General features: G+C 47.3%; 1 protein-coding gene and 1 long non-coding RNA gene across 2 annotated transcripts in view; one reads left to right on the forward strand and one right to left on the reverse strand.

The window, feature by feature from the left end:
• Positions 1-631: 631 nt before the first annotated feature.
• The window catches only part of PLEKHD1 (pleckstrin homology and coiled-coil domain containing D1), a 44,919-nt gene continuing 26,021 nt past the window's right edge, over positions 632-19,529 (reverse strand). Inside the window, exons 5-13 of the mRNA XM_074998876.1 lie at positions 19,159-19,250; positions 15,665-15,717; positions 10,637-10,731; positions 9,008-9,101; positions 7,492-7,664; positions 6,798-6,930; positions 3,556-3,700; positions 1,386-1,535; positions 632-792 (exon numbers count right to left, since the gene is read on the reverse strand). Of these exons, the coding sequence (XP_074854977.1) occupies positions 632-792; positions 1,386-1,535; positions 3,556-3,700; positions 6,798-6,930; positions 7,492-7,664; positions 9,008-9,101; positions 10,637-10,731; positions 15,665-15,717; positions 19,159-19,250 (1,096 nt within the window). The remainder of the gene's footprint in view (positions 793-1,385; positions 1,536-3,555; positions 3,701-6,797; positions 6,931-7,491; positions 7,665-9,007; positions 9,102-10,636; positions 10,732-15,664; positions 15,718-19,158; positions 19,251-19,529) is intronic.
• On the forward strand, positions 4,063-7,727 carry LOC142015396 (uncharacterized). The gene is made up of 3 exons (XR_012646144.1): positions 4,063-4,184; positions 6,833-7,040; positions 7,554-7,727. It is a non-coding gene; the product is annotated as an uncharacterized LOC142015396 (long non-coding RNA).

Here is a 19,529-nt window from a genome sequence, read left to right on the forward strand (position 1 = left end):
TGGATGGTGGTGACAGGCCCTCCCCAGCCTGGCTTTATTACCTGCTCAAAGGCCAAACATCAAGAGGTTGCTCTGAGCTTGATGTCACTGTGTGCACTCAGAAGGTGGATATACCCGCAAGCGTCTAGGAAGCATGATAGGGAACATGCCTCTTCATGGCACAGATACCGAGGGATGGATTGGACCAGCCAGGAAAGAAGGTGAGACAGAGCAATTGGGCTGCTCCTCAGCAGGTAGGTACACTAGCTGGACATTAGCCTAAGAAAGAGGCTTATCAGCAACTCCTACATTTGGCAATGGAGCTAGACTGTGACCAAATGACCAAACACTCCTTTAGCTAAAAGCATGCAACTCATTTTAACACTGACTTGGCAGAACGTGCCCTAACGGAAGTGACAGAAGTAAACCCAGGTGATCTGGGAGGGGGTTGGCAGAGCCTTCCTGCAGCCTAGGGAAAGAGATTGGCACTGCTCAGGGACACAAACTAAAAGCCACAACCATGGAAAGTGTTGCATGCATCTGTCCTCTGCTCTTTCCCCACAAAGGAACAACCCCCAGTGGATTAACTTCTGAGGAGTTGCTCGGCGAGCGGGAGAGCAGCAGCCCCCTCCTGACGGGCAGAGCCGAGGGCTCACTTTTCATCCCCTGGGACAGAGTCTTTTTGCGACGTCATGATTTGATAGAGGGTTTCCCGGAAGTGCTGGTCCCGGCTCAGCCTCTTGGCTGCTTCTTTCAGCTCCTCAATGTTATCAGCTTCTGTCTGTGAGAAGATGAACGACTGGGACTGTTTCACTGAAACAACAGCAGTAAAGCAGGTGAGACTGTGCCATGCCACAGACCCCGCCCCACTGCCCAAGACCCAGATCCAACAGAGAGCCAATGAAAAGCAGCTAGTGCCAGGCAGTGAAATCCTTATTAGCCTGAGCCTTGGGGGAAAGAAGGTAGTAACCTGGGATGACGTGTGAGAACAAATGTAATAACTCCATCTTGCTCTTCTCAGACAGGGGCAAGAACAAGGGCATGGCAGTGCTTCTCCCATGCTTTGCTGCTGTCAGGCTGCACAAGGGCCCCAGGAAGGGGGATTCCTGTGGATAAGCCACCTAAAGCAACTCAGCGACAGGAGCGTGCTTCCCCAGCATGCACCCAGAGAGCTGATGGCACTGGCAGGTTCAGCCACACTTGTGAGAAGCCAGGGACTTAAGGTGGAGAATGAGTGCCTGAAATTTCTCTGCCAGGGGCCCCATAGGTGGGGGATGCTGCTGGGGTGGGGGCAAGAAACATAAAGCATTTATAGAACTCATTCCTCACCTCATCTGCCACGCCTCCCCTTGCCCCCACCTCGTCACGCCCCAGAGCCCACCGGGGGAAGAGCCACTGACACTTACAGTCTTTCCATGAAGCGCTGGGCCTCCTGCGGTGAAGTCGGCAGCTCTTTATCCGGCGGGTGGCAGCCTTGTGGAGGTACACCGAGTTCTTCATGATCACAGGCATCTTGGCCTCCAGCTCGGCGTTCCGGATGCACTCCTCGAAGAACTCTGCAGAGATGATGTTCCAGGCAGCCATACAGGGGAAGCACTTTGAACATTAACACTGGGCTGTCCCGCTTGGGCATGCTAGATACCAGACATGCTGTTCTGCTCAGAACAGCTCTGCGGTGCCCGTGGAGATGGACTAGGCACTCCTACCTGTAACGCCACTCAGAGGAGGGGCTGATCTTGAACCCTTTTTACAGACACTCACTGTCCGGGGGGCAGGGTGTAAAGCGGTGTGAAAGTAAGTGGAGCATTGATGCTAACCTAGGGGCTTAAAGTGTGTCCCTCAGTGACCTAGTGCTCTTCATGAAACAGAACTGCCCCCTCAGGCAAACCTCACCACACACACACACACCCCCACACACCCACACACACACACCCACACCCCCCTTTCACTCTAAGCTCTGCCGGGGGCAGCTACTTCTAGACACAAAGATGTGGGCTGGATTCAGACTGGTAAAATGAAGCCACAAGAGCCCATGACCAGTCCCACAGGAGCCATCTCCTCCCAGCTCTGTTATTCCAGCAGCTGCAGCCAGAACATCTCAGCAGCACAGTCACTAGCCAGGAGCCAGCGAGCTCTTCGCTTGGCAGCTAGGAGAAAGGCGGTCTTCATGGATCTCCAGAAACTAGGTATGCGAAGCACTATCAGGTTAAGATTGGTTCAGGGAGCCTGAAGACTGCCAAGTAAATCGAGGCAGAAGGACGCTGTGGCCAGTGGTGAGCACAGCCACCTTCCACCAATGAGTGAAAGGGCAGAGTGGGACTGTTTGTTTCTCAAAGGCTCCGGAGAGAGATGGGGGTCCCCCAAGGTGGAAAATGTTTCCATATTGCTCCCAAGAAAGAGAATTTGCATGTGTGTCATTCTCTCTCCAGGTGAGCTTTGGAAAAGGAGGGACAGATGGCACTCGCCGTGTGGGCACATGCTGGGCAAAGATCATTGAGCAGAGATCACGGAGCAGCTCTGCTGATGTCCCTCTTTTCTGAGCTGCAGAGCCTCCTACTCTTCCAGTCTCCTGCCCACAGTTCCACCAATGCACCCATGTCCTGGCCTGCTACATACCCTTCTATTTCAGCCGTAGGCCCAGTTTCCTCTACAATAGACTAGTGCACTGCCTCTGCCCTCACCAGCTACATCTTTGGCCATTCCAGCCTGGCTCCCCTCCCGCAGCTGAACATACACATTAGCTACAGGCAGACATCTTTGTGAACAAATCTTGACCCTGTCCTGAAAGAGCAGGGGGGAGGTGGGGTTTGCAGGCCAGGCTGGAAGTGTGTGCTATTTATAAGCGCTGAAAAGAATAAAAGAGGGTGGGTGAATTAAGAGGAGACCCAGTAAAGCTTAGGGAAGAAAATTAAAGCTGAGAGGGTTTCTAGTCCCTGTGTGAAAAGTTACTTTCCTCTTCTGTGCCACACCTAAGGGTTCTGCTCAAAGTTACCCAACACAAGGTAGAATTCTGCACTGACGATGTAGACTGTGGGCCTGATCTTGCATTTACTAAGCCTTGGGCTGCACTACAAAGTTAGGATGACACAAGACAGCTTACGCTGACTTAGGTGTTCATGGGTCTACAGTCAAACTGGGCTCCCACTGCTATAAGTGCTGATAAGGCAATACTTCCTATCTGAGCTATGTAGAGCCATGGTCAATGTACTTAGGTTGACACAGTGTAAGTAGAGACAGTTCTGTTCCCTGGTCTGCTACAGGTTTCCAATAGGACCTACACCTAGGGCAAGTCACTTCATCTTCCCATGCCTCAGTTTTGTGTGTGTAAAACAAGGGAAAGAAAGAAGAACTCTGTCCTTCCTCACAGGAGTGTGAGACTTAACCTCACTAAGGTTTGCAAAAGTGCCTGTGGAGTCTGCAGGGGGAAGGTGCTATCAGACAGCAAAGTGTTTTGAGAACTCACTAACCACCATCTTGCTAAGCTTATGATGTCTGTGGGCACCGTGCTTGTGAATGTGATCCCTTGTCTGGAACATATTTGCCACCAGAGAGGGGGTTGGAGGACGGGTGACTTACTTTTCAAATTGCTGACATCTGTTTTCATTTTCTCCTCCTTTTCTTTGTTGCATTCCAGAGAATTTAAGCCTTGCTCCAAGCTCTGTAAGGCTTCCTCAGCCTCCCTCAGTCTCTTCTCCAGATCCAGACGCACCTTCATCTCAGCCTGAGGACGATGGAAGGAAATCAGCCACTCTGAAAAGCCATTCAACACAACAGTAATTCTGCTGCTGACCAAGGAGTTGTAAAGAACCCAAAGCTGAGCATGGTGTTGAGTATGAAGAGCTAAAGACAGGGAGAGGCAGTGTAGATAGAAACCGTGCACGCCATTCATCGGTTCTTCAAATGGATCTCCTCCTTGAGGCTCAGCCATGTTTGAGTAACTGTCTGTTACTCAGACTTCCTGATTTCAAAGCTGCCTCAACCATTCTAGGCTCTGTTTGGAATCAAAGGTGCTGCAACACCACAAGAAAGGCTGTTTGAGCAGTTATTGCTAGTGAACAAGAACAGGAAATAGAGGGAAGCTCTTGGAGGAGAATAAAAAACCGTCCTTGTAACATTTCTATTCAAATGTTACTGACTCAAGATAAGGGTGTAAAACGTTCAGACTTTTGAGTGTCTACCCCGACTGAACTGCCCATTGTGATAAGGTAGGTGGAAATCCATTTCCCTTTGCCCTTTGGCTAAAATCAGGGGATGATACCCAGTTTTTATGAGGGGAAATATGTGGTGGTATAACAGACATGTGAAACAGAGCCTGGACTCCAAAACAACAAAGCAGCAGAACTGTAGCACTTTAAAGACTAGGAAAATGATTTATTCAGTGACAAGCTTTCATGGGACAGATCCGCTTCTTCAGATCAATTTCATTTCCAATACAGACCGACACTTGTAAGTACAGAGGACCAAAAAGAAAAAAATATATTGCAACAAAAACTGACAAATCAAATAGGGCCGAAGGAAGAGGGTGAGAGGGATGTTAATTGTCCTATCTGAGATAATTAGGAGCATCAAATGAAGGGAAGCAGTCCTTGTAATGCGTGAGCTAATTGATGTCTCTGTTCATGCCATGTGTTAATGTGTCAAATTTGAATATGTACTCCAACTCACAAATCTATTTACTCTGATCCTACTGACAGAGACCAAAAACTACAAGATCTTTACCAAATATTCATAAACCTGAATTACCCACCAGGAGAAATAAAAAAACAAATCGACAGGGCCAGACGAATACCCAGAGAGCAGCTACTCCAAGACAGGCCTCAGAAGGCCAACAACAGAACACCACTGGTCATTATCTACAGCCCCCAACTCAAACCACTGCAACAAATTATTAAAGACTAACAACCTATCCTTAATCAAGATGCCACACTCCAGAAGGCCCTAGGTGACAGGCCTGTTCTCTCCTACAGACAACCTCCCAACCTTATGAGGATTCTCACCCACAGTCTATACTGCAGGAACACCAGTCCTGGAACTTTTCCTTGCAACAAAGCCCGCTGCCGGCTTTGTCCACATATCTATTCTGGCGATACCATCACTGGACCTAACCAGGTTAGTCACAGAATCACGGGCACATTCTCATGTTCCTCAACTAACATCATATATGACATCATGTGCCAACAATGCCCACATGCTTTGTATATTGGACAGACTTCAAACTCTCTTAGACAAAGAATTAATGGGCACAAAACAGACATAAAAACATTCCTGATCTACAAACTGGTCAGCCACCATTTTAATGGAGTGGGCCATTCTGTTAATGACATAAGTGTTTGCGTCTTACTGTAGAGGAATTTTCACAACACTCTTGAAAGAGAGGCTGCTGAACTCTCTTCTATATTCAAATTTGACACATTAACACGTGGTTTGAACCGGGATGGGAATTTTCTGGGTCACTATAGGGGCTCGTTTGCATACTTGGCTTAATCTAATTCTTGACTCCCCCCTGCTTTGGCCCCTCTGCTCTCTGATTTGCTCACCTTGATCATTTTTTTCTGATTTGTCCACCTTGATTACTATTTTTGGTTCTTAACAGAGACAAAGCCATGCTAGTCTATAAACTATCAAAACAAAATAGTCTTTAGTCTTTAAAGTGCTACTTTACTGCTTTTTTTATTTTTGATTCTCTGTGCCTGAAATATTGAGTCTGTTCTGGTATGGCTATGATCTGAAGAAGTGGGTCTGTCCCATGAAAGCTCATCACCTAATAAATTATTTTGTTAGTCTTTAAAGTGCTACTGGACTGCTTTTTTGTTTTGATAGTATATAGACTAGCACGGCCTTCTCTCTGTTACTATCCCTCAGACAGGACAATTAACATCCCCCCACCTCTCACCCCCTTTCTTCAATCATATTTGATTTGTCAATTTTTATTGCAATTTTTTTTTTTTGGTCCTCTGTACTTACAGATGTCAGTCTGTATTGGAAATGAGATTCATCTGAAGAAGTGGGTCTGTCCCAAGAAAGCTCATCACCAAATAAATCATTCTGTTAGTTTTTAAAGCGCTACATTTCCGCTGCTTTGTTTTGTTGGAGTACAGACTAACACAGCTACCTCTCTGTTACTAACTGAAAAGTGGTTCCCAAAGTGTGCCATGTGGCCCATTTATTGCAATGAGCTTGACATGGGACAGCTAAGACCCTTCTTATGAATCACTTGGTGCAGGTTGCAGTGCAATCACGTCAGCAGTTGGGAACCGGTAAGCCCCACTCTACAGAGACCGCATTGACCCTGTTCAGTTCTGGTGTTTATCTGTAAATACCTACAATATTTGGGTCCTGGGTAGCTGAGGGCGGTCACTCTCTGCAGCTCTCTGACAGCTGAGATCATCTGGAGTGTCTAGGAGTCCCACGATATGAGCATCTGATAGCAGAGGCAGGGCAATCTCTTAGGGGATGGCCCTACTCAGAGGAATTTACTTGGTTCTCCCATCACAGTCTAAAAACCCTGTTGACCTAAAGGTATGGCAAAAGTCTCTGCTCCATCCGCTCGTGCTGCTTGCCTGTGGAGTGGAAGGGCTGACCATGGAGAATTGTTCTACAGAGATTGAGTTCATTTAGGCTGACATTGTCAGTAAGTATTTCTCTGACCAAGTGGGCCCCAAAGCTTTACCCTCTCCCATCTTAGGTCTCCAAAGAAAAGCTACATCACGCTCCGAGAACTGAGAGGAAGCCTCCAGCTGCAGTGAACGCGGAAGAAGAAGAGGATAGTTAGCCAGGCCTGAAGCCAGGGCAGACTGAGTGAGCAACGCACGCAGTACCTTAAGGTCTCTCTCCGTCTGCTGTTTCTCTGCAGTCAGCGCCGAGAGCGAGTTCTGCAGCGCCTGCGACTGAGAAGAGTAAAACTCCCGCTCCTCCTCCAAGGCTTGGGACCGCTCCTCATTCTCCTTCATCCTGCCACACAGTGTGAGAAAGGATCATTAGAAGAGGCCTCTGCCTGGCCTTTGTCGCTCCCAGAAAGGAAGTGAAAGAAGACCTGGGTGACAGCTGCTCTGGAGAGTCAGGTAAAGCAGGGCTGGTCTTGCAAATCCAATCAGCCTCAGTTTTAGTTCCACATATTCACTGAGGGCAAATTGTTTCCCTTCGCGTCTCTTTTGAAATAGGTAACTGTAGGGACTCCAGAATAACAGCTCTGGGAGATGAAGTTCTCTATCCACACAACAGGTCCATCTCTAGAGCATGCTCCTAGCCTGCTGTTAGGCTAATATGAATAAGGTGACCATCTGTCCCCTTCTCACCGGGACACTCCTGCATTTTAGGCAGGCGTCCCACCTTTTTTTCTCTGGAAAACAGAGAAAACAGAGAAAATGCTTCACAATAATCACAGTTCTAGGTCGGGAATGGGAGTCTAGTGTCTCCTCTTACTATGACCTTCCCACTGCAGGGGTAATGGAAGCTCCTTCCCAACACCTCCTTCCTTCTCTGGGACCCTATAAGCTACTTTCCCCAACTCACCTTCTCTCGGCCAAGACTTTCTCCTCCAGCAGCTGGTGCATCTTCTCCTCAATCTGCTGCAGGTTGCTGTGCAGACCCCTGCTGAGCTGCTTGCTAGCACTGGGCAGGGGCTCAAGCCGGCTCTCGTTCTCCTCCAGCATCTCCAGAGTTCTCTGCTTTTCCAAGGAGAGCTCCTTGGAACAGAGCACATCATCACTAGCCAGGCCACCAACATGCTGACACTGGTGCTCCTCTGGCTAGGCACCTTCCCAGGTAACTCCTCTCTAATGGCTTCCCATTGCCCCTCCTTCCCCCATCCACTTAACCTTGGACCCCCGCACCCCTTTCCTGTACAACCCTGGGAGCAATCACTTCCTTAATAATCTTCTTTTTGCAGGCATATGGATCATCATCTGGGGCTTCTCTACAGGAATCTGCCCGTGTTGGCTCCATATCGTTCAGCAGAGGGTGCTCCAAGAAAGGGGAGCTTTGCTTCCTCCATTCAGCACTGATACTGTGCAACCTCACTCCCCTGCCTCCTCTTCCCTTCAGGTCTCTCTTTGCCCCTGTTTCCTGTGAATGGCAGTGAGCACCCCCCTTACCCTGTGGGTGCTATCAGCTACAGGGGCTGGGCCCATGACATTGTTTTCCCCTGCGCTGCTCAACCTATTGGCTGTTTCAAGACAAAATTATTCCATCCTTAACACTGTCACTCCCAAACATTGTCTTGCCAGGGCGGGGGAACTGAGTGACCTGAATCATGACCCGACACTCAAACCCTCCTTTGAAGCCCGGCCCAGGCAGGAATTGAGCTCCTGGTTTTTGCCCACTGCTCAGACTGAAATGCAAACCACCTGCCAAAAAACCTAAAGAAGAGGCACATGAGAGGGAACCTACATTGGGGAAAGTCCTACAGGATCAAAAAGGAATTAAACCAACGTGGTTCTATGGCCATTTCTCTAAGAATCCACCGAAAGTAATACAGAATGAAACCCTTTCCATAACATTTTCAGCCTATCCCACAGAGGGGAATGGAAAATAGACCATATTCAGGGTGCTGCTTCCTAGCTGAGAATTCCTCGTGTGGCAGGGAGGGCTCTCTCAGAGGGCATAAATCTAGAAGAGTCACCCTGACACAGGGACAGGGATTGGGGGTGGGAGGGAGATGGCAATGCCGCTCCACTCTGTGCCACATTCTTTGCTGGCACAGGATTCCTCAGAGACCATATGCAGCTTTACATCACAGTTGCCAGCAGGTTGCTGTAATTTAGACCGGGTAGGGCCAGTTAGACCTGCAGTTAGAGACTCAGGGAGCTGTCGTGGCTTACTGGACCCTGACAGCTCCAGCCCTGTCCTGAAGAGAGGAGATTTTGCCCTCAATCCCAGCTAGAGAGTTCTCTAGGATGGTTCTGCATCTCTACCAAACTCTATGGACTTTCAGAGCAATTCCTGCAAGGCCCTATTGGTTTAATCTGGTTAGTTCCATCAGACTTTCCCCTAAAGGCAGTCCCCAAGAGGGGAAAAATCTGTCACTCACCTCCAGGGTTTTCTGTAAGGACTTTGTCAGGCTCCGCAGTTCCTTCTTCTCCTCCTCCACTCCTGTGAGGGACTGGGCTGTCAGTTCCAGCTCCCTAAAAGCCAATAATGATGATGTGCTTTGTGGGGGTATAACAGCCCCACACTCAACACTTGCTCTGCCATAGGCTGTAGAGTTGGCCATGACCATGGGACGCTCTAGTATCGATTGGGAAGGGCTGCTGTCAAGAATCAGAAATGCCAGGCACAAGCTAGCTTAAGGAGGAATGGCGGGGGGGACGCCCAAAGCTCTCTCCCTTTACTAAAAGGAGAGGAAGCGTTCCTCCTCCTCCTCCTCCACCTGTCCTTGTCTTGGGTAGGCAGTGCTCCCCAATTCCCCTCCCGCCTTGGCAGTGTGGGTGAAAGCCTCTTTCAATCAATTGTAACCGCTGCAGGCGGGCGTTATGCAATCTGGGCACATAAGCTCCAAATCCCTCCACAACGTCACTCCACTGAGTTTGGTGCAATTGTGGCACAGGCACTTCCACTGTCTAGAATTGTGGCACATATGTGCCAACAAGGCACAAATACTGCCCAATGCCGTAACTGGCCAGGAGGCTTTTCGACCCAAGAGACAGAGAGATGCTTAAGTCCGTGTAATAAGATGGAAGGCCTAAGCCCATACAGCACAGGCCTGGTCTGAGGCCTAAGGCCTAGCAACAATGGACGAAACGTGGCGCAAAGCAAAGCTAAGCTATGAGCGAGAGGCAGGCCTCTGCCGACAGAACTGGGCACAGACAGGGCTGAGAGCACGATGCGCTAATTGGTAATTGGCCCAGGTGCAGAACGACAATGGGTACAGGTCATAAGTTGAAATCACAAGGTACTACCAGCTCATTAAAAAAGACCTTGGCACCATCTTCTCACAGATATAGACCTAGGTTCTGGAAAGGGTCTAAAATGCCAGCATGATGGATGAGAGATTATCTACCCAAACCACAAGGTACAGGGTGAGGGGTGGTATCTACGTAGCACCAGAAGGTGGTAACCTGATAACATCAGAGGGTGGCAACCTTTCACGTCAGCAGTGAGGTGTGCTTTGTTTGTACGTGCATATAACGTGGTGTCTTGGGGACCCTCTTTGTCTGATCTGGGGGGGCAGTGGAATTCCCACTGACTGGGCCAGTCCATTGCAGCAGGTGCATATACACAGTGCATCAGTACCGTAAGCTCTACTTGCCAACTGTTATTTGTACCTTGCTTGGCAATAAACCCTGGCCAGACACCTTCAATCCTTATCTGGTCTGTGCTCTTTGGGGAACTTCCCAGGGTGTGCTGTGATGATTGGGCCCCTATCATTCAACACACATGCAAGCAGCCTTCTGGTCATCATCAAGGGAGACAAAGCCCCATGAGGACACAACAGCAGTAAATCTGCTGAGCTACCGTCTGGACTAGGCATCCAGGTGTACACTTATCACCAGACTACACAGAGTTTATGGGGTGATCACCTTTGCGCCCTATTTACACCGCTCTAAAAAGGCTGTTGGGGTCTCGAACTCTAAGTGACCTGAGATTGCTTTGCTCCACCTGTGGAAGTGCCAGCTGTCTCATCAGGAACAAGTGTTCCTTCCCACCAGGGGTTCCTTACCCTTTGATCTGCTCTTGCTCCAGCCGCAGCTCCTGCACCACCTCCTCAAACTGCTGCTTTTCTGCCTCTAGTACCTGGTTAAGACGCTCCAGCTCCTGAGAAGTAACATGAGGAGATAAGTTCTCTAGGATGCACAGCACAGGAGGTTAAATGGTGACACCTCCAGCCCCCTCCCACCACAGTAACTCAGTTCATTTTATGCTATAGCCACACTACCCTCCTCTAACTTGCCTCTCTCACCATCCCACATGAACACTAGTCTGGCTTCCAAATCCAACACAGCAGACATGAAATGAGTAATTGTGATGTCGCAGCCTCAAAGGAATGTGTGGCTGGAAGAGCTCTCAAGACATCTACTCCATCCCCTCCACTGAGGCCAGACCCAGTAGACCTGGACAACTCCTGACAGATGTTTGCTTAACCTGTTGCTAAAAGCTGCCAGTGACAGAGATTCCATAACATCCTTTGGTAACCCACTCCAGAGCTTAACTCTCCTTGTAGTTAGATAGAGTTCTCTACTAGCTATCTCCCATACATGAGTTGAAATCAATTCCTTCTTCACCTGCTACCTTGAATGGACATGAGGAACAACTGATCACCATCCTCTTTAAATAACATCCCTTAACATATTTTTAGGTTGTTATCAGGACCCTCTTCAGTCTTGGGAAGCAAAACTGAGGGGAAAAACAGCTGAGGAGAGTTGGCAGTTTTTCAGAGGGACATTATTAAGGGCCCAAAAGCAAGCTATCTTGCTGAGTAGGAAAGATAGAAAATATGGCAAAAGACCGCCTTGGTTTAACCAGGAGATCTTGTGTGATCTCAAAATAAAAAAGGAATCTCATAAAAAATGGAAACAAGGACAAATTACAAAGGACGCATATAGACAAACAAGTCAAGAATTCAGGAGCAAGTTTAGAAAGGCGAAGGCACAAAATGAGCTCAAACTAGCTACAGGCATAAAGGGAAACAAGAAGTCTTTTTATAAATACATTAGAAACAAGAGGAAGACCAGGGACAGGGTAGGGCCATTGCTCAGTGAGGAGGGAGAAACAGTAACAGGGAACTTGGAAATGGCAGAGATGCTTAATGACTTCTTTTTTCGGTCTTCACCGAGAAGTCTGATGAAGGAATGCCTAACACAGTGAACACTAGAGGGAAAGGGGTACGGTTAGAAGTTGAAATAAAAAAAGAACAAGTTAAAAATCACTTAGAAAAGTTAGATGTCTGCAAGTCACCAGGGCCTGATGAAATGCATCCTAGAATACTCAAGGAGCTGATAGAGGAGGTATTTGAGCCTTTATCTATCATCTTTGGAAAATCATGGGAAACAGAAGAGATTCCAGAAGACTGGAAAAGGGCAAATATAGTGCCCATCTATAAAAAGGGGAATAAGAATAACCCAGGAAACTACAGGCCAGTCAGCTCAACTTCTGTGCCAGTAAAGATAATGGAGCAGGTAATTAAAGAAACCATCTGCAAACGCTTGGAAGGCGGTAAGGGGATAGGGAAGAGCCAGCATGGATTTGTAAGAACAAATCATGTCAAACCCATCTGATAGCTTTCTTTGATAGGACAACGAGTCTTGTGGATAAGGGAGAAGCAGTAGATGTAGTATACCTAGACTTAACTAAAGCATTTGATACAGTCTCACATGACATTCTTATAAAAAAACTAGGCAAATACAATTTAGATGAGGCTACTATAAGGTGGGTGCATAACTGGCTGGATAACCATACCCAGAGAGTAGTTCTTAATGGTTCACAATCCTGCTCGAAAAGTATAGCAAGTGGGGTTCCGCAGAGGTCTGTTTTAGGACCAGTTCTGTTCAATATCTTCATCAACGATTTAGATATTGGCATAGAATGTATGCTTATGATGTTTGCAGATGATACCAAGCTGGGAGGGGTTGCAACTGCTTTGGAGGATAGGGTCATAATTCAAAATGATCTGGATAAATTGGAGAAATGGTCTGAGGTAAACAGGATGAAGTTTAATAAGGACAAATGCAAAGTGCTCCACTTGGGAAGGAACAATCAGTTTCACACATACAGAACGGGGAGAGACTGTCTAGGAATGACTACAGCAGAAAGGAATCTAGCGTTACAGTGGACCACAAGCTAAATTGTCAACAGTGTGATGCTGTTGCAAAAAAAAAAAGCAAACATGATTCTGGGATGCATTAACAGGTGTGTTGTGAACAAGACACAAGGAGTCATTCTTCTGCTCTACTCTGCGCTGGTTAGGCCTCAGATGGAGTATTGTGTCCAGTTCTGGGCACCGCAGTTCAAGAAAGATGTGGAAAAATTAGAGAGGGTCCAGAAAAGAGCAACAAGAATGATTAAAGGTCTAGAGAATGTGACCTATGATGAAAGGCTGAAAGAACTGGGCTTGTTTAGTTTGGAAAAGAAAAGACTGAGGGGCAACATGATAGCGGTTTTCAGGTATCTAAAAGGGTGTCATAAGGAGGAGGGAGAAAACTTGTTCTTTTTGGCCTCTGAGGATAGAGCAAGAGGCAGTGGACAAACTGCAGCAAGGGAGGTTTAGGTTGGACATTAGAAAAAAGTTCCTGTCAGGGTGGTCAAACAGTGGAATAAATTGCCAAGGGAGGTTGTGGAATCTCCATCGCTGGAGATATTTAAGGACAGGTTAGATAGATGTCTATCAGGGATGGTTTAGACAGTACTTGGTCCTGCCATTGGGGCAGGCGGCTGGACTCGATGGCCTCTCGAGGTCCCTTCCAGTCCTAGTATTCTATGATTCTCTTCAAGACTAAACATGCCCAGTGTTCTTAACTTTTTCTCCTTGGCTAGTCTAAACCTTTTATTATGTTTGTTTGTTTTTCTCCTCTGGGCTCTTTCCAGTTTCTTCACATCTTTCTTAAAGTGTGGAGCCCAAAGCTGCACTCAGTACACCACCTGGAGCTTCATCAGTGCTGAGTAGAGCCGGACCATTACCTCCCATGTTTTACACCTGATACTCCCTTTAATACACTCCAGAGAGATATTAGCCTTTTTCACAACTGCAGTGCAGTGGTGGTTCATATTTGATGTTTGACCCACAACAACTCCTAGATCCCTTTCAGCAGCACCACCACCTAACCAGTTATTCCCCATTTGTAGTTGTGCATTGGGTTTTCTTTTCTAAGCGTAATACTTTGCATTTCTTAGTATTCAGTTTCATTTTGTGGAATCCAAAGTAATACTCTGATTTGACACCGTTGTTTTGAATTCTAATCCAGCCCTCTAAAGTGCTTGCAACTCTTCTTCGCTTAGTGCCATCCACAGACTTCAGAAGCATATTCTCCACTCTACTATCCAAGTGGTTAATGAAAATACTGACTAGTACTGATCGCAGCACTGACCCCTGCAGGACCTCGCTTGATACATATTTCCACTTGGACAGAAAACCATTGATGATTACTGTCTGCACACATTTTCTTGCATTTGGAGAGAAAGATGACTTCTGTTTGGATCTGGGCAGGTTTTTTCATGTAGTTGATGGAATAGAGATCCATCAACTACATGAAAAAACTTGCCCAGATCCAGACAGACGTCATCTTTGGCTGCACACGTGTTTTCAACCAGTTGTGCATCGACTTTACATTAAATTCATCTAGACCACATCTACCTTGTATGCTTCTGAATACTGACACTGAGTGGCATTTGAAATTTGTACTAGCGGCTATCCATAACCAGCTAACATGTTTTTAATCATCGATGTCTTTGTCTACAATAGGTAATAAGCAGTGTTTGAAAAGGCTGGTAATCAACACACATTAGCTAAGATGTTTAAAAACACTAATCATCTTCCCACTCTCCATGGTCTCATGCTACCCAGTCAGAATGACTATTTTTTAACACCAGTGCTGGGAACACTGCGTAGAAGCAGGTTCTGGCTCTCACAGAGGACCAGTGAAGGACTTGTGTTCCAGGAATCTTGGTTTAATAATGTACTGAAGTTAGCCAGTAGGTACGGCTCTGACAGTGACTCCATTAGTGTTATGAAACTATTGACTGAAACTGACAAGACAAACTAATAATAAAAGAGTGTACATCCATATGGCAGATCCAACAGTTCAAACAAAGTGCATTCCCAGACCATTCTTGTAAAGCCCTGTGGGCCTGGAGAATGTCAGACCAATTACACTCCGTGTAGATTACATTTTCGTTCCTACTTTTGGCATAAAGGCCCTCAGAACTGCCCTTGCTCCTGTCTGCAATCTGTGAATATGAAAGCGCCCAGGGCAGGCTTTGTAAGAGTAGGGATCCAGCCCTGTGCTCATGGCCAAAATTACTCCCTCTCCACTGCTGTCCAGCACGTCTCCTAGCCAGCTGCTCCCAAGGCGCTGGAGGGGACTGGAGGTTAGCCCTGAAAGAGGGAGAATTAGACCAGCCACTTCTATAGACCCCAGAAAGAAGCAGAGACTTTACGAACCCACCCCCGACATGCACCAGAAGACAAAATGAAGTAGGAGGGGTTTCTGAAAGGGCTTTGTGGTGGTGCAGTGGGAGACAGCAGCTGCTGAAAAAGTTCCAATAATGCAGGTAAGTTTCCTATCAGCATTGGAGTGATATATTTGAACCAAAAACACAGCCCCAAACCTCTGGGATTTCACCCAGAACTAACTGTCTGTCTCTGCTGAAGGACAGAAATGGGCCAGGTACCACCAGTCAAGGCTAAGGAGGGGGCAAGGACACCAGAGAGAGTCCTGACCTGCAGGTAGCTCCTTGGCCCAGGCTGTAATTCAAAGTGTCTTTGTTCTCTGTCCCAACGACTTTCAGCCTTCCCCACGTGCATGGATGCGACCACCAAGGAAAGCAATAGGGGGCAGTGAGAAGAGGTGAAGCAGAAAGTGCACAGACTCCATCTCAAGGGCTGGGCTGCCGTACCTTCATTCATCCAAGGGGCAGCTAGGAGCATGGCTGCCTTTGGGCTTTGCCCGGTGCTAACCCTTCCAATCGCAGAGTGCCCTAGTCTCTGCCCAGGATAGAAAGGGTATGATTTAATTGGCTTTGAATGGGAACTCACCTCTTTTTGCTCCCTCTGCAGACACAGCTCCTCTGTCTCTTCCATCAGCTTGTCTGCAAACACACACAAACACAGGCCCGATGCAGGAAGGAAAGCAATCCGTAACGCAACGGGATGCTTATGTTCCTGGGGCACTGATCACACAGAGATGGAAAAGGCAGACCTCCCTACTTTGTTGTATACATTGGTCTGGGAGTATCCTAAGGCCAACATGACTTTAATGGGATTTTCTATTATCCTTCTCCTGCCAAATATTTAACAACACTAATACTTTGCACTCCCTCGGATGTCTTTCTTCTGCGCCTCTTATAGCATATTAGTGAGGGGACCCTCAACTCCCACGTGAGGTGGGAAACTATCATTCTCTCTCCACTTCACAGCTGGAGGAACTGACGCAAAGATGACTTCAGCGACTTCCCCAGCATTTTACACGGGTCAGCAGCAGAGCCAAGAACATCATCCAGGTGTCTGACTCTTTGTTCCTCACCCAAAGTAGCAGGCCACACACTTTCCTTAAGCTAGGACTAGACGCTGAGCCACAATCTCAGCTGTCTGCTACTAGCCACCATTGTGTAAGCCCTCGTTTCCTTGCAGGTTCACTATTCTGCTCACTTCACCTCTTTATTCAAGGCTCTTTCCAAGGTTGCCATTGTCTCTGTCATGCTGATCACCCGCTACTACCAGGCATGCTACCCACCATCCATGCAGATGACTATAGCACCTATGGTCCCACTTCCATCTCTGGGGCATGATGTTGTGAAGAAACTGGGTCACACTATTATGGTGCCCCAGCTAAAACTGGGTCCCTTCAATTGTCATGCAAAGCTTGAAACCCAAGAAGATTCCTATGTGGAAGGAAGTATCCCAACCCTGCCCTTTCCTAAGGGCTGCAGCTAGACTTTGGACATGCCAAAAAGAGCTCCCATGGGTTTATTAGCCAGGTCTGTACCCAGCGGTCCTGCACACTCTGAGTGACCCTTAGAGCATTAGTGCGTAGGGAACTGAACTCAGACTCACCAGAATGGGTTCGATTCCTAAGTCTCTTTTGCCCTACTGGGTGACTTTGGGTAAGTCACAGTGCTGCTATGGCTAGACTATTGTTGCTCCTTCAGGATACAAATGCTTCCTGAAAGAGCACCTCCGCGGCTAGCGTGGCTATTTCGAGCGGCGTATTCTGTTGCCACTACTCGTAGTGGGAGGGGTCGTGGAAACCTCAAAATAGCCGCTTATTTCGAACTTTGGTGCCGTTTGGACAGCACCAAAGTCCAAAATAAGTTAACTCAAAATAATATATGCACTTTGCTTTGCACAAATTGCAGACATTGTTTCAAGTTAGGGAGACCGTGAAGCCTCAGCCTGCCTCAGTTTTCCATCTGTCAGATGGTGATGACGAAATTGACCTCCTGTGGAAAGCACTTTGAGAGCTAAAGGCTAAAAGCACCAGCTAAGAGCTGGGGATTATTATGTGGCACAGTGGGGCCCAGGTCTATAGCTGGTAATACAAATGGATAATAATATCATGACTCTCTCTTTTCTGAGAGCATCTTCTCCTCTCCTTTCCTCTCCTGTTTTCTGTCTCCCATCCAAAAACAAAACAAGCCCCTCCCACTATTCCCCCGTGAGCGCTGGAAGATGGTGTGAAAACCATGGCTCCCTACTCATGCTGCAAGCTGAGGAACCTGTGCTGCCCACCCCATGCCATTTCTTCCCTTTCTTATAATTCTTGCCCTGTCTCAGAAGGACCAGGTCTCACATGGTCTGACCTCCTGATGCAATCTGCCAATCCCTGCTGCTTCTCAGCCCAAGGGGAAGACTGGGCCCCAGAGGTGAGGGAGGGCAGATGGTCATTCCAGGGGGAGTACAGGGGATCCCAATAGAAGGGAGCTAGGGCAGTAGGTGCACCTCCCAGAGTCTTGACCTGACCTCCCAGTAGCCAGAAACTCTCCTGTCCTGTTGACCAGGATGCTAATAATAAACCAGAAACCTCGGCAGTTTACTGGAACAAAGCAAGACACAGCAAAAGCTGTCTAATAAAAGCGGCCAGGCATGACAGTACTGAATAGTCACCCTGAACATCCCTTCTATGGATCAATGATCCAGACAGCTATACATTTATACTGCTATCAGCTAATTAACAGGGAAGATGTCTTTTCCCCTCCCCCATATATGACTGTCATCTGAGAAAGGAACTAACAATTCTCCCTCTTTCCTGGGGGTTATGGAGGGAATGTATGGCCACTAATAGCAAAAATCGGCTAACCTATGACATTCAGGGGTGAGGGCTGGGTCTCTCCACCAAAATCTTGTGCCCTTATAGGCAGAATCTCTCCCTAGTCTATCACATTCCACCAGGGTTCCAGTCCCACAAAGCTACATCACATTCTACAGCCTCCCTACAAAATTTGTTAATGGTATTATACCACACGGGGAGGGAATTGGGAGATGTGGCTGTCCAGAAAGGTCCTGGAGAAAGAGGATTTGCTTGAGAGAAACCTCCCATAGATCAGTCCCAGGTGAGTCCATGGAAGGTTATAAAACAAGGCCAGGACTGGAAGGGGCCATGAGAGGTCATCAGATCCAGCTCCCAGTACCGGGGGGGGGAACCAAGCATCCCTAGACCACATCTATTTGTCCAACCTGTTCTTAGAAGCCTCCAAGGATAGAGATTCCCTTGGAAGCTATTCCCGAACTTAACAACACTTCTAGTGTGCAAGTTTTTCATAATAGCTAAATATATTAAACAGCTATTAGCAGAAACTGGCTGGCAGAGTGTAGCTCATGGTATTCCTATTAATTATTATTTTAATAGGTGGCTTAGCCTAAGGTGTAAGTATTCTGAGTTACACAGAGAAGCCACTATTGATCTGAAAGGTACACGTGTGAACTGAGCCATTTGCCTCCCCACAAACCCATATTCTAGAATAACCATCAGATGCATTGTTGCCACTGACACATGGGAGAATTTAGAGAGGGATCCAGCAATATGAGAATAAAAACTCGGATTAAAAACACCCAACAACTCTAGAACTGTAGTCACCACAAGAAAGGCAAGTTCTGAGAAATTAAAACCAACACCCAAGTACCTGGGTATGCCCAGAATGCAGCTGCCTGGTGCTAACTCCCCATGTCAGGAAGATCAAACTTTATAAGAACAAGGGTCAAATTGTCCATTTATCAAGGAGTCTAATGATCACAACTGACTGGACATGTGCATACTTTTAAGCACCTAAAATAAATGTTCTGAATCACCCCCTAGTATTTGCTTCTATTTTGATCTCCCCCTTGATAGCTGAATAGAAATTGCTGGGGTTTTTTTGACTTTTTTTTGTTGTTGTTTTTTTAAAGTTAATCAGGTTTAAAAATTGCAGCTGATCAGACTGGACCTCACCAGCAGTAAACAGGAAGCAGAGCCCACAGTGCTATTGAGGATTCTGCCACCCAGGGGCTCTCCTGAGCCTAAAGAGTCCCCAGGACAACAAGCTGCTCAAGCCAACCTAGGTACTCCTGTTTCTCCTTGGCCAGCTGGAGCCCCTGAGCTTCCAGGCTCTCAATCATGGCTTCTCCCAGTTGAGCATTCTTCCAGGTCCTGAAGAGAGAATGAACAGAAAGAAAGAGAATTGGGAAGGTAGCAGGACTGGGAGTTATGGAGTGAGGAGGGATACTCAGGTTTACCTTATGCCTACAACTCCAAGAAGAATCTCATGCATTTGATGAACTCTCTCTTTTGTTAAATAAAGTTTCTCCTAAAATACATTGGAAAATGTCCTGACAAATCCTATTACCTATACTGCCCTGAAATTGTCATCCCCTCACCTGACCCTGTAATACAATCACATGAAGCCTACTGAAGCTGAACTTAAAAGAA

This window comes from Carettochelys insculpta, chromosome 6, assembly GCF_033958435.1.
Source record: "Carettochelys insculpta isolate YL-2023 chromosome 6, ASM3395843v1, whole genome shotgun sequence".
Lineage (NCBI taxonomy): Eukaryota > Metazoa > Chordata > Testudines > Carettochelyidae > Carettochelys > Carettochelys insculpta.